Genomic DNA, 15,304 nt, shown 5'->3' with positions numbered 1-15,304 from the left:
TTCATCCTATCTGTACTTCTGAAGATATCTGTTCTTCATGTACATTCTATTTCTGCTCTTTTTGCCCTTCTGGCTCTGCATTGCGCTGCAGCCCATTTCTTTCTTACTCTTGGATTGGAAATAAGTGTTTTTTCCTCTTCATTCTGTGTTTGTTCTCATCAGAACTTCTGTTCATTTTTCATTTCATCCTATCTGTACTTCTGAAGATATCTGTTCTTCATGTATATTCTATTTCTGCTCTTTTATCTCTTCTGGCTCTGCATTGCGCTACAGCCCTTTCTGGGCTTGGCCCCGTGTTGCTGCTTGCAGCTATATTTAGGGGCCAAGCCCGTAGGGCAAGGCACCTATTGTATCCGTTAGTTTTCTTATTATTATTATTATTATTATTATTATTATTATTCTTCCTCCTCTGTAAGTCTATGGCAGCCCCATGAACCGTACATAGGAAAATGATGAAATTTGGCACAGTTATAGATATGACCATGAATAGTAATTGGACCAATTTTTGAGACTCTAAGTCAAACTCTATAGCGCCACCACCAGTTCAAAAATTGAACATTTAAATAGTTATAACTTTTGAACCCTTTGATCTAGGAAAATTAATCTTAGTACACCTGAATCCACTCATTATGGTGATTGCAATCAATATCGTACATTAAGACTCCGCCCATTACAGTAGTAGCCATTTTGAAAAGTACAGTATTAAGTTTTTTTGCTACTACTCATTCAAACTTTGTTCAATTCTTACGAAAATTGGCTCACATGATATTTGGACTGAACCGCACAGAAATGACTGAACAGATTTTTTTAATTCATCTTTGATCAAAAGTTATGCTGTTGCAAACTTAACAAACTCGACCCAATATTGGTTCGGAAGCTCTATCTCGGCCAAAGTTTGATCAATCGAAAGGAAAATTGGTACGCTTCATCGGAACCATGATCTCAGGGTCCATGCCAAATTCGAGAACAGCGCCACCTACAGGTCATGAGATATGAAAAATTGATATTTTGGCCAATAACTTTTGTACAGTTTGTCAGAAAATCATGAATGTGGTATCTATGGATTCCTTGGGTCATGCCGAATCCGAGGATGCCAATTTTGTCAGGATGGGAGGTACCACGTGTCCGCCATTTTGAATTTTGACATAATTTGCAATCATTTTTAAACTATTTGACATATCTTCACAAAATTTAGTATGGATCATCGACACAATGTCCTGAAGGTACATGAGAACAATGAACACAGCGCCACCTAGTGTTCCAGAGATATAAGGTATTTTTCAAAAACGCTTATAACTTTTGAAAACATTGTTCAAATTTGTATTGATTTATGTCATTATGTTCCTCGGCTTATGCCAATTCCGACGATATCTCATTTGTCATTTTCCAATAATGTGACTATCCGCCATTTTGGAACAAATGAAAAACAGTTTTTTCACTACTTCTCCTTCAAATCTTGCTAAATTTTGTCCAAAATTTGATCAGATGTTCTTTGGACTGAGACGCACAGAAATGACTGAATAGATTTTTTATATTTGCTACCGTTCCCGAGATATTCATCTTCGAAGTTGACCTAGCCTGTGTTTGTTGCCTTATGCTAGTTAGCTTAGCATAATAATTGGTTAGCATGCTAACCAGATGCCATTCTTTCTAATGTGGCTCTTCAGCTATCAGGATAACCATTAGCTTCATTAGCATTAAGCTAGCTTAGCATGCTAATCTCGTTAACATGATTTTGTGTGCTTATTCTTACACTGAAGCCTATCCTCTGCAGCTTTGAAAGTTACGTCCTCTGAGTGGCGCAATTTGATAAACCACGTGTCTCGAATCCCGAACCATTCTGGTCGTGGGTTCGAATCCCGTGTGACACATGCAAGAGATACTGTGGCCTTAAGTGGTGGAAAAGTTGTTTCAGTTCTGCACATGATGTGTATCTGAGAAAGGATCTCCATAAAAATAACATGCAGCAAATTTATATAAAAAATCTTCATTTTGAGTACATTTTCATAACTCTCTGTAAAATTAAGCAAACCACAGTGTATGAGTATAAAGCAAATGCTGAGTAAAGCAAAAGGCTATAACTTTGAAGATTGTTTAATCAAATCCGATGTGTAGCAAAGCATTAAACCATGTGAATTGTGGAATGTTCAAAAGATTCCTAATAAGGAAATAAGTGTTTTTTCCTCTTCATTCTGTGTTTGTTCTCATCAGAACTTCTGTTCATTTTTCATTTCATCCTATCTGTACTTCTGAAGATATCTGTTCTTCATGTATATTCTATTTCTGCTCTTTTATCTCTTCTGGCTCTGCATTGCGCTACAGCCCTTTCTGGGCTTGGCCCCGTGTTGCTGCTTGCAGCTATATTTATTATTATTATTATTATTATTATTATTATTATTCTTCCTCCTCTGTAAGTCTATGACAGCCCTATGAACCGTACATAGGAAAATGATGAAATTTGGCACAGTTATAGATATGACCATGAATAGTAATTGGACCAATTTTTGAGACTCTAAGTCAAACTCTATAGCGCCACCACCAGTTCAAAAATTGAACATTTAAATAGTTATAACTTTTGAACCCTTTGATCTAGGAAAATTAATCTTAGTACACCTGAATCCACTCATTATGGTGATTGCAATCAATATCGTACATTAAGACTCCGCCCATTACAGTAGTAGCCATTTTGAAAAGTACAGTATTATGTTTTTTTGCTACTACTCATTCAAACTTTGTTCAATTCTTACGAAAATTGGCTCACATGATATTTGGACTGAACCGCACAGAAATGACTGAACAGATTTTTTTAATTCATCTTTGATCAAAAGTTATGCTGTTGCAAACTTAACAAACTTGACCCAATATTGGTTCAGAAGCTCTATCTCGGCCAAAGTTTGATCAATCGAAAGGAAAATTGGTACGCTTCATCGGAACCATGATCTCAGGGTCCATGCCAAATTCGAGAACAGCGCCACCTACAGGTCATGAGATATGAAAAATTGATATTTTGGCCAATAACTTTTGTACAGTTTGTCAGAAAATCATGAATGTGGTATCTATGGATTCCTTGGGTCATGCCGAATCCGAGGATGCCAATTTTGTCAGGATGGGAGGTACCACGTGTCCGCCATTTTGAATTTTGACATAATTTGCAATCATTTTTAAACTATTTGACATATCTTCACAAAATTTAGTATGGATCATCGACACAATGTCCTGAAGGTACATGAGAACAATGAACACAGCGCCACCTAGTGTTCCAGAGATATAAGGTATTTTTCAAAAACGCTTATAACTTTTGAAAACATTGTTCAAATTTGTATTGATTTATGTCATTATGTTCCTCGGCTTATGCCAATTCCGACGATATCTCATTTGTCATTTTCCAATAATGTGACTATCCGCCATTTTGGAACAAATGAAAAACAGTTTTTTCACTACTTCTCCTTCAAATCTTGCTAAATTTTGTCCAAAATTTGATCAGATGTTCTTTGGACTGAGACGCACAGAAATGACTGAATAGATTTTTTATATTTGCTACCGTTCCCGAGATATTCATCTTCGAAGTTGACCTAGCCTGTGTTTGTTGCCTTATGCTAGTTAGCTTAGCATAATAATTGGTTAGCATGCTAACCAGATGCCATTCTTTCTAATGTGGCTCTTCAGCTATCAGGATAACCATTAGCTTCATTAGCATTAAGCTAGCTTAGCATGCTAATCTCGTTAACATGATTTTGTGTGCTTATTCTTACACTGAAGCCTATCCTCTGCAGCTTTGAAAGTTACGTCCTCTGAGTGGCGCAATTTGATAAACCACGTGTCTCGAATCCCGAACCATTCTGGTCGTGGGTTCGAATCCCGTGTGACACATGCAAGAGATACTGTGGCCAGAAGTGGTGCAAAAGTTGCTTCTATTCAAGATATTGTGTCTTTCTGACAACTTCAATATAACATGCAGTACATCTTTATACAAATTCTTAATTTTTAGTTGATACTCACTTGAACTGTTGAATTTTGCCAGCTGTGTAAATGCATGATTGCCAAGAAGCACAACAAGATGAGGGACAGGCACCTGACCCATAGATAGTGGGTTCAAGTCCGTGTGGGACAACTTTCAAAATGTGTATGAATAATTCCTTTATTATCCAGATAAGAGCAATACTAATCTTTTGTAGGATTGGAAATAAGTGTTTTTTTTCTTCATTCTGTGTTCGTTCTCATCAGAACGTCTGTTCATTTTGATTTCATCCTATCTGTACTTCTGAAGATATCTGTTCTTCATGTACATTCTATTTCTGCTCTTTTTGCCCTTCTGGCTCTGCATTGCGCTGCAGCCCATTTCTTTCTTACTCTTGGATTGGAAATAAGTGTTTTTTCCTCTTCATTCTGTGTTTGTTCTCATCAGAACTTCTGTTCATTTTTCATTTCATCCTATCTGTACTTCTGAAGATATCTGTTCTTCATGTATATTCTATTTCTGCTCTTTTATCTCTTCTGGCTCTGCATTGCGCTACAGCCCTTTCTGGGCTTGGCCCCGTGTTGCTGCTTGCAGCTATATTTAGTTTTAGTTTATGTTAGTTTCTAAATTAAATCATAAATTATTCAAATCAAAAGTTGTATTTGTTAACATTAGTTAATGCACTGTGAACTATCATGAACAAACAATGAACAGCTGGATTTTTATCAACTAATGTATATAAAGATTAACAATTACAGTAACAAATGTATTTAGTTATTACAGTTTTTCTGAATTGCTACAGTAACTAATGTTAACTAATGAATATAAAGTGTTACCAAGTGGCTTTTATAAACGTGCCTTTATACAAATAAAATAATTGTGTGCATCTTGAGACAATGGCACTGACTTGTGTTATTCGTCAGTGCAACTTGCTTTAGTTAAAACAGCTCAAACGTGCATTTTAGTCTGGGACTTGCTCATCTTGCCTTGTCTGTGAAGCCGGGGGACTATGTATAATAAATAAGTCGTACAATTTAGGCTATATTAACATAATATTAATTAAAAAGCTAAAAAGACTAAAAATAAATATGTACAACATTAAACTGACATCGTTCATTACAACAGAAGTATCAAGTTAAATATCAGCTTAGATAAGAGGGTTTTCAAATATTATATTGCTTTTTAATGGACTTTTGCAGTATTTATTATTTTAAAAAATATATATATATATATCAAATCAAATCACCTTTATTTATATGGCAATACAGATTGTTTCAAAGCAGCTTTTCAGTGAGGACAGGGAAATGATTCAATGATGTTCATTTCGTCTGCACAGCAGCTCTAAAAGAAAACAGTGTCATTGTTCAGCTGAAGTCAGATCAGTGTTGACTCAGTTCAGTTGTAAAGATCATCAATTATTAAATTCATTTCATCTACAGTATAAAGCAGTTCTGCAGAAAACCGTGATGTAATCGTCCAGCTCATTTCAGTTCTCATCCAATAGTGTCAGTCTACACTCAAAAAAATGCTGGGTTGTTTCAACCCAATTTTGGGTCAAATATGGACAAACCCAGCTGTTGGGTAAAATTTTAAAATTACATTTTTAACCCAACGTTTGGGTTTGTCCATATTTGACCCAAAATTGGGTTGAAACAACCCAGCATTTTTTAGAGTGTACAGTCAGATCAATGATATGTTGAATATTAAGAGTCCCCAACTAAGCAAGCCAGAGCGACAGGAACCCAAACTCCATCAGGAATGGAGAAAAAAACCTTGGGAGAAACCAGGCTCAGTCAGAGCCGGGGGACCAGTTCTCCGCATACATATATATATACACACACACATATATATTCATCTCTGGTCGGGAAAACCTGCCACTCACAAATCTATTGGTGGTATGGCACAGTTTTTAATTATATTATGCTTCTACAGTACTTCCTCATGTAAACAATGCATTTTACATTAATAAGACACAAGTAAAAAAAAATTAAACACCATTGATTATGAATAATGACATCAGTATTGCCGAATTAGCAGTTTATGACTGTGCTGTACTATGTGAACACAGACACACTTTAAGCATTATAGTCCGATATTAATTAATTGGTAAATTGTAATTTAGTTACGGTTAACATTGGTGGGGGTTTTGTTCGCATGTTTTTTAGTTGTGCTTTATTTTATTTTGTACTTGCCTAAGAAAGTACTGGTTAATATAAGGCAACTACAGTTATGTATCCAGCCTCTCATGGAGACTTCAGATGCCCCAACGCCTGTGAAGAGACGACTCGACGCCTGTGAAGAGACGACCCAACGCCGGCGATATATGTTATGTCCTAAATTTATGATTAACTGTATTTTTGTTTGTACATTTTTGAAATGCATTTTCTGTAAAGCTGCTTTGAAACAATATGTATTGTGAAAAGCGCTATACAAATAAACTTGAATTGAATTGAACTACATGGGTTAAGGTTAGGTTTAGGTGGTTCAGGGTTACTATTATAAGTATACATGTACACGGAGAACAGGACTGTACAATAAAGCGCTGCCGTTTTCTTCAGGGTGCATTACAATGATCTCGCCACGCTTCAATAAAGACCCGATACAATGGTTTGTTGATTGTGTTTTTTTTCCCTGGACTTCCAGGAAAAAGCTTTAGAAATAAGAAGATACATTTCTTTATTTCATTGGTCTACTCGACTAACTCTAATTAGAGGGTTAGTATCTAGTTATTACGCAGTTATTGTAATTACTATAACAAGTATACTATAATATTAGTAGACTGTCTGCTTATTAATTTGAAAACATTTTATTGTGATGCTCAACAGACACTCTACTAACTAGTAACTTTGCAAATACATGTCAACTTATTCTACTAACCCGAACACCTAACAGTTTAATGAGGGTTAGTTGACACGTAGTTGCAAATTAATGAGTTGGTTGACATGTAGTTGCAAAGTTACTTAGAGTGTCTCATTAAAAATTAGAAATGTATCTTCCTATTTTTAATAGGCATTTAGATTGTCTAAAATGTGACCCATTTCTGTAGCTATCAATGATTTTATAATAGGTATTGAGGCTGTTGACAGTATGAGTAAACATTGGAAAAAAATAGGTTTAGTAATTAAAGTTCCTTTTTTGTGTGTTGTTTTATGTTGTTTTGTAGAAACACAATGTCATACAGTATTTGATGTGTTTTTTGTCGATGTGTTACCTTTCCACATTAGTCTTGTCTTATGCTGACATCTTTTGGCCGATGACAGAACTACAGGACAGAACAACATTTTCACCAATAAAAACTTGTTGTAACCAGCACATCCAGTGGCATAAACATAGCCTGTGTGTTAAGAACTAGTAGTAATTAGTCTTACTTTTCGGGATCAAATTAGACCAGTAGTTTAAAAAAAAGTTTTTATGTAACTGACTTAAAAAAGTTATGAACAAAAATGATGACTAACTTGTAGTAAGACTAGTCTTAGTAGTCACTGCTATTGAGACAATGAGAAGTGTAGTATGCACCAAGTCAAACTAGTAAACTGATCAATCAAACTGGACTAGTCTCGACTTCATTACTGCTAAACTTCAACAGACTGATACAGATAGACTGCTGGTTCATGAACCAATTATTTATTACAAAAATGCAAGACAGATCTCTTAAACTATAATCTAATGGCAAACACAATACAAAAACATACATCTTTTATATAAGATGTAGGTCTGCTGCATTGAGAGATGAAATAGCTACAGCAATCGAAAACAAAGAAAATGACAAACATAAATCAAACCGTGAGGAGTGTGGACAGGAGAGCGGATAACCCTTATATTATTGGAAAGAATTGAAAACAATGGCAAGAATAAAGGAAATATATTAAAACTACCAACAACTACAGAGAGTACCAAGAGCGTTTTCTATTTTGATAAAATCATTCCGGGCGCAACAGTGTCATCTGTGCTTCATACGCGCATTTCAACTCGTCCCAAAGTCTCATTTTTCAACACCATAAATGGGTTGACAATCGATTTCAATTCAGACAGTAAATGGTGAGCGAAAGTCCAGACGCGTATGATCATCGAACAGGAGACTTCTGAGCCGCATGTCTTCTGCTGTGCATCCAAGAGCTTTGGTCTTACGTAGAGTAGCTGAGGGCGCTTGATCAATTTTTTAAAAATGCATGGAAGATATTTCCGTGCCTCGCTCATTTAACGTCTTGACCGGGAGATCCAAAGTCCAATTTCCTAAATATGTAGTGCTTCTGTCTATAAATACAATAGTGCAATGCTTGTTAAAATATGAAATCCCTTGGCTATTCCATAACTCATGAAGATACAGAAAAATAAATCAGATAGAACATCTTTGTTTTTTTTTTTGCAACTGCAACTTTTTACACATATACAGCAGAAGTAAAAAGCACACACTTTGCGAGTATATTCTTTTCTCGTATTCATCAAGTGCACACAAATCTATATGAACAACATTTCAAGTGCATCTGTACATGTCCATGTCCAATAAGCATAAAATGCACCCTCCGTGGACACAATGGATTTCATATTTTGACAAATGAACATCGAATAGGAAAGAAGTACCAAAGACAACATGTTGAGGAAACTAGTCAAATCCAGAACAATCCAATCACCCCGAAACACTCCCGTTTGCTCTCGTCCAGCAGTTCTGAATTAAACTGTACACACTTATAATATCCCATAAAACCAAACAGCAAAACCTGTTTATGTGTGTCCAGACTTCAAGTGAGGAAATTGGTTGGTCTAAGAAATTAGGTCTCATAAATATAATTACAGGGGACATAATTGATTCAAACCGCACACTTAATGGAACAACGTTCAAGTAAATTGCATATTAAAATTTACTTCTTGCATACAAAACTTTCCTTGCCTTTGCCCCTTCTACTCCAACCCACACCTCAATAAGTACTTAGTTTTGGGTTCACAGGTTTAGTGCAAGCACGAAAAATAAATAACACCTGCATTGCCAATGCCATCTGCTTTTCTTGTGGACACCTAAAAAAGGGGACATAAATTAACTACACAATTTGGCTTGCAAAGAATTACCTTTCCCAGTAAACTGAACGAACAAAACAAAAGGGAATGTCAACCAAAACAAAACTTTTTTTTTTTCATTAACAAAGATTGCTACTATATCCCCAATAATGTGGCCGAAAAGGGCTATAATAATTACAAGACTATTAGAAAGAAGCCGCACAGCCAGGGATGCCGTGAAATAAGAACGAGGGGTAAACTAACAAAAAAATAAAAACAGCAAAAACACAACAACACCCCCCCCCCCAATCTGTGGAGCCTCAACAGTTCCAGAACATCGAATTAAACAATCTCAATCCTTCTCAGTCCGACTCGTATTCCAGCGGCGCCACCTCATCGATGACCAGTTCCTCTTCGCACTTAATGTCTTCCAGTGTCGGCGACAGCTTCATTCCCGCGTGGACCTTCTTATGGCGCGAGAAGCTGGAGGAGTGAACGAAAGTTTTCCCACACTGCGGGCATTCGTAGAGCTTCCCCGACGCGTGCGTTTGCTGGTGCTGCTTGAGGTTGGACAGGCGGATGAAGGTCTTCTTGCACACGTTGCAGGTGTAGCACTTGTCGCTGGCGTGCGTGTGCTCGTGTCGGGACAGGCTGGTGGTGTGGCTGAAGCGCTTGTCGCACATGCGGCAGGGGTACGGCCGCTCTTCGTTCGGCAAACACAGCCTCTTCTTGCCTCCTTTGCTGTGCTTGTTCTTCTTGCACAGGGTGTAGTAGTTGGGCTTGTCGCGGGAGCACAGCTTCAGGCGGATCTTGAGGTCCGAGGACTTGTCGAGCGAGTCTTTGCCGTGCGTGTACGAGTTGAGAAGCTGTCGCACGTGAGCCACCTGGTGTTTGGAGAGGCCGGCGGAGTGGCTGAAGACCCGGTCGCACTGAGCGCACTGGTATTGCTTCTCTCGCTCGCCCGATGAGACCGCCATTCGTTTGTTCGTGCCGTGGCTGGATTGGAAACTGTGCTGGGACATGATGGGCGCCGGGGTTGGCGCTGGGTACAACGGCCTAACGGTTTTATCCAAGCCTTTTTTGTGGATTAACCGATGCCGCGACAGACTGGAGCTGTGATTGAACGTTTTGCCACAGGTGTTGCACGTGTGCAGTCTCTTGGTTTTGTGGCATTTCTTGTGAATCGCCAAAAGCCGCTTGCCGTTGCACCGTACCCCGCACAGATTGCACTGGAGAGACTTTTTGCTGTCGCCTAACTTGCTGAAACCCTTCGAGGAAGTGAGGGCCGATCTATCCGAGTGAACGTGCAGATGGCGAGCAAGACTGGAGGAATGGCTGTAGATCTTGCCACAGAAGTGACACTTATAGGTCCTAGTGTGAGACACCTCCTTCTCCCAGGAAACATCGGAAACGTCCTCGGCTTCGCACAGCTGGCTGTTCTCCGCTTCGGTGTTGTCGTCCGAGTCTGACTCACTTCCCACCTCCTCCTCGTGCGTCGGGATCAGATTTGGATCTACTTCCTCACATTCTGGGTACACCGAATCGTAAGGGACGAAGAACGTCTCATCCGGTTCCACTTTCACTATCTGATCGGAGGTGAAGCAACCGGCCTCGTCCAAATCCTTTTTGACACAGGCTATGGTGAATTTTGAGCCCACCTCGGCCCACTTGACCACATATTCGATGGGTTGGGTGTCGAGCTCGACCGTGATGAAGTCTGCTCCTAAAGCGTCCTGCTCGGAGCAGGTCAGCTCTGTTTCGATCTCTTCCATTAGGGCTGATTTTCACGGCCCTTCTGTCGCTTTCTCACTGGGGAGCGGTGCCTATTCCAGCCTTAATTTACACCTCAGCAAACCCTAGCAGGAAACAAGAACAAAAAGCGTTCGAGTTCGATTAAACAGTACAAGCAATAATAACATGCATCAACCAATATTTGGCTATTTTGAGATTATTGGCTGATAATTTGTCAGCCTGACAGATTATTATTCCCTGGCTCTTGTGTAAATTCTAACAGCTTTGTCAATATATTTATTGTACAATGTAACTATTTCTGTAGTAGTTAATTTTGAGTTGATATTGACAATGGGTCTCATTCATGAAACACGAGCAGAACTAATTTTTGTGTAAATCGTGTGTAAAGTGGTTCTGGGATAAATTTTTCGGATTCATTAAAATGTTCGTATTTTCCAAATGTTAGTTGGTACTAAAGAAATCTCCACCTGCTCCCAGCCACGCATAAATAGTGCGTTTAACATTCGAACGCTTGCTCATTAATAAGGCTGCATTTTAATTCACCTTAATCGGGTAAATATTTACACAGCATTTTGAAAAAATATGATATATAGTAATTACATTCGGTTTTTCTTTTTACTTTTATAATGAGAGCCAGTGATAGCATCTGCAAACGGAACACTTTAATCAAATAATTAATTGCTTTCAATAGGGCTGGGCTATATTTTTTCGAAGTGAACTAATTCGTTGTTTGCAGTCGAGCTTCATGTCGAACCATTTTCTTTTCACTACTGGGACTGTTCGATTAACAGATGAAACTCCAGTAACTGCGTCTGTAATATGCTCCCAAGCTTCCTTTTTTTAGGACCTGATACGCCACTATGTACGCTTGAAAATAAAATGTGGCGTTTTGAATGAACTTCTGATAATAAAATATGATCTGATAATGATACATTTTTCTTTTTCATTCGCTTTTAAGAAGACATGTTGAAATCCTTCGTTTGGTGTCATAATATGATGCCCATATATAGTTGTCAGTCGGATTTAACGGGCGGGATTTATGGTAATTGAGAATGAGCGTGCACGCGCGTCCCATTGACGACTGATTGAAATTCATTAACACACACACACATTTCACTATCACATCTGACGTTTACTAAATATTTGTGAATCAGGAGAAGAGTTTTCGGGAAGGTCTCTTTACGCGCAGATCACTCATATATTTACTCGTATATTTACGAATGTTTCATGAATGAGACGCGTGTAAATCACTTGCATATGCGACCAAATTTCACTAAAAAATGACTTTAGCCAACGGCTAGTAAATTGTACGATCTCAGTCGACTGTGATTGAGTTAGAGGAAAAGAGTTTAGCGCAGATACAATATCATCGCCTGCTGAGCTTTACGCACCGTCACTTTGCTGAAACGCCTTCGCTTTCGCTCACACACACGCATGAGAGAAAGAGAGAGGCTTACACAGTCCACGTTATGATCGCGATCGGGCCAGTGCTACATCGTCATTAAAGTTTATAATTTGCATGTGTTTTTAAGCCATGGCAATTTAAACATTGAAGTAGTGTTGTCAAAAGTAACATTTGGTTGCATATGCGAGTGATTTACTCGCATTGTAGAGGCTAGAGTTGTCCAAAAGTACCGACTTCGGTACTGACATTTTTAAAATGTGAAGATTTGAGCGCTGTTGAGTGGAATCGTCAACACCTATGATTGGCCTTTGCGCGCTCATCGGATATGTCTGTGATTGGCTACCATTCCGCTCAACCGCGCTCAAAGCTTCACACTTTTTAAATTTCAAATTACAAAACTTTTTGACAACACTACATTGAAGCAGAAGAAGATGTGAAAAATAACTCACACATCCGAAGCGCATGCCAAGAGAAAGCGTAGGCAACGGTACGAATGTCAACAGTCGAGAAAGAAAACGCATGTGTAACAGGATCAGTATATTGGATCCGTGCATTAGGTCTTAAAGTGACAGCAGCCTAATATTCTGTTTTTAACATTAATCAAACAAGACTCACTGCTTTCGACTTAATATTTTTTTTTACTTTAATAAGGATTCATCTATATTTCATTTATACAGTATTTATAAGTATTATGCAGTATTTATAATTTATAAGACTATTCAGTGTTGTTTTAGTACCTAATCTGTACAACTACTGTTAGATTTACCTGAAAAGCACTGTTTATTTTATTTGTGTCTTTCTTTATTTGTGCTATTGCTTATAGTCTGATCATTTGTTTTTATTTTATTACAGACTGTTTACTTGTCTTTAAAAAAAAAAAATTTGTTTTATATTTATGTAGTTTTTTTATTTGCATTGTTCATATACAAAGTCTGGCAAGTAAAATAAAAAATGAGTAGCCAATAGCAACTCGAGCTTCAGTGTGTCTGTAGAAGGTTGACTGAGTCAAATACAGTAGTCAACATTTGAAGTGGATCAAAAAAGTTCATCAAAGTTGCCCTAAGACAAGAACAGGCATTGTTCAGAATACATGAATAACTTTGCAGAAAGGTTTTGATCCACTTCAAATGTTGACTAGTGTAGATGTTTTTTATGATCATGATATAATATTACACTGTGTATATCAGCAGCAGTTTATCACTCTAAGCCACTGAAGAACCAAGCAAGTCGACTGCTAGAAAAAATAAGTATAGGCTGCATGGAGACTCATGATCTATGCAAGATATTGTACTTCCTCTTAGATGGTTTTTAAGGTCTGCACCATTAACAACAGCCAAGCAGACTATCCAATCCCTCGACTGTCATTTGATTTGAGAGATCCAGAACGATAACGTTCTGAAGCATCAGTCGTACATTTGGAGAAAGTTCTACACTGACATTTACAGCATGTTCTGAAGAATCATTCTGCAATTTACAGAACACTCTAAAGAATCACTCTGACATTTAAAATAACGTCATTCTGACATTCCATGAAATCATTCGGACATTTAAAGAACGTTTAGAACCATGATTTTGACAGAACGTTCTTTAGAATCATTCTGACATTTAGAGAGCGTTCAGAAGAATCGCTCTGATATCCTGGAGAATCGTTCTGCAATTCGTGCGGAATCTGTCAAGCCCGTCGGAACGCGTTAACATGTCGATGATCTGTAAAATGAAAGCGGAGGTTCGCGCGCGCCAGGGGTATTTCCTCATCAGCGGGAAGCCGCCGATCTCGCGTTCACGCGTGTTTACGTGAGGCTTATTTGTTTATAAACTCACCTTCTCTGATCAGTCGTGGCAAAAGACATGCAAAACGCTGTCTTTAAACCAGCGACAAAAAAGAAAAGCAGACAAACAAAAGCGTTACATCGGTAAACAGGAAACACAACTGTGCGTCGACACGGTGCATTGTGGGAAGGGATTAAATGGGGCTGCAACCGAGTGTCCAACTATATTTTTTCTTTTAAGAGCATTTAATATCGCCCGGGTCGTGTTCAAATTGGACACGTCAAGAACGTTTTACAGTCTCTATGCTCAAATATAGACAATATCTGTGCCATGGTTCACTCTGACCTTGTAATGGCACGGAAGAGGCGTTCGGCAAAGCCTGACTGTACATATGTATATTATAATGCCAGGATTCAATCGGCCCGCCATAAAATCGCACATAATATTCAGCATTACAGACAGACGATCTCTAAGCGTATATCTCACACCGAGGCCCACACACACACACACTGAAACTGAATACGATGTGTACAAGCTGTACTTTCTGTACTACTGCCAGCTTGTGCTGAAATAACTCGCACTTACGGTTGCTCAAGAATAAATATTATAATCACTGACCCTTTCGATCTATACGTGAGAGAAAACATAATCCGTGAGCCCATTCGGTGCTTAAAATACATTTTGATCGGTTATTCGTAAGAAACGGACGCTTCAATTAGAGAAATAACAACACAATACGCTTCAGAAAGAGCCAAAGGTATTATAAAGACTCCGAGAATAGGGACATATGGCCGGTGTGACTGTATGATCTGTTGTATTTAAATTCCTCAATACTGTAATATTATCACAGCGCGTCTTCCTGTCCCCATGACTGCACTTCATTGTGATTGATTAACCAGAAGCATCCGCTGTTCAAACATTTTGCAATCAGCTAAGTCAGTTAAAAAATGTATTTTAAAGTCATTACCAAGCATTTAATGTGCAGTTTGGTCGATGGAAATCGGTTCGGTTCTGCCGCACCTCTGTCAGATCATCCCGATGTCGTCACGGGTGTCATTTTTTCTCTCCCTCAGCCGCGCGCGTCACCGCTGATGTATAAAGCACGTGGATCGACTTCCGCATTCCAGTGTGAACATGATAAACAGCATAAATACAATATGATTTCTGAGATTGCGATATACTCAAAATAATTAAAAGGGTCTGCCTGGAAATGACTGAATTTTTTGTTTATTTATTTTTATTACGGATTAATATAATATTTCCCTAGTAACAGAAAAAAAACTAAATAATGTGCATTTCTTTTTTGAAATAACATGTTCATGATAATATATGTTCATATAATTTTAGATGAAATCAAGATAATCTCCAAATATAGCATGAACTTTTTTGCAAATTATACCTGGTTACATGTATACCAATAATAATAA

The 15,304-nt window shown here is 38.2% G+C and overlaps 2 protein-coding genes across 3 annotated transcripts in view; one reads left to right on the top strand and one right to left on the bottom strand.

Annotated features, from left to right (window-relative positions):
* The window catches only part of dlk2 (delta-like 2 homolog), a 528,840-nt gene that overhangs the window by 243,911 nt on the left and 269,625 nt on the right, over positions 1 to 15,304 (top strand). The window lies entirely within an intron of this gene.
* LOC307010434 (uncharacterized protein) lies at positions 7,563 to 15,001 on the bottom strand. 2 transcript variants are annotated; one of them, XM_079635096.1, is made up of 2 exons: positions 14,845 to 15,001; positions 7,563 to 10,806 (listed from the first exon to the last, which is right to left on the bottom strand). In XM_079635096.1, exon 2 carries the CDS (start codon positions 10,720 to 10,722, stop codon positions 9,313 to 9,315), a length of 1,410 nt encoding a protein of 469 aa, XP_079491222.1. In that variant the 5' UTR covers positions 10,723 to 10,806; positions 14,845 to 15,001; the 3' UTR covers positions 7,563 to 9,312. The 2 variants fall into 2 exon arrangements, with proteins under 2 accessions (XP_079491222.1, XP_079491223.1); XM_079635097.1 differs by lacking the exon at positions 14,845 to 15,001 and adding an exon at positions 13,929 to 14,088.

Source organism: Phoxinus phoxinus, assembly GCF_949152265.1.
Source record: "Phoxinus phoxinus genome assembly, chromosome: 14".
NCBI classification, from domain to species: Eukaryota; Metazoa; Chordata; class Actinopteri; order Cypriniformes; family Leuciscidae; genus Phoxinus; species Phoxinus phoxinus.
The sequence above is the reverse complement of the archived record's forward strand: the minus strand, read 5'-3'. Positions and strand labels throughout refer to the sequence as shown.

Bases quoted from the DNA above. Each gene is read 5' to 3' on its own strand.
- LOC307010434 (XM_079635096.1), bottom strand. From the start codon at position 10,722: ATGGAAGAGATCGAAACAGAGCTGACCTGCTCCGAGCAGGACGCTTTA.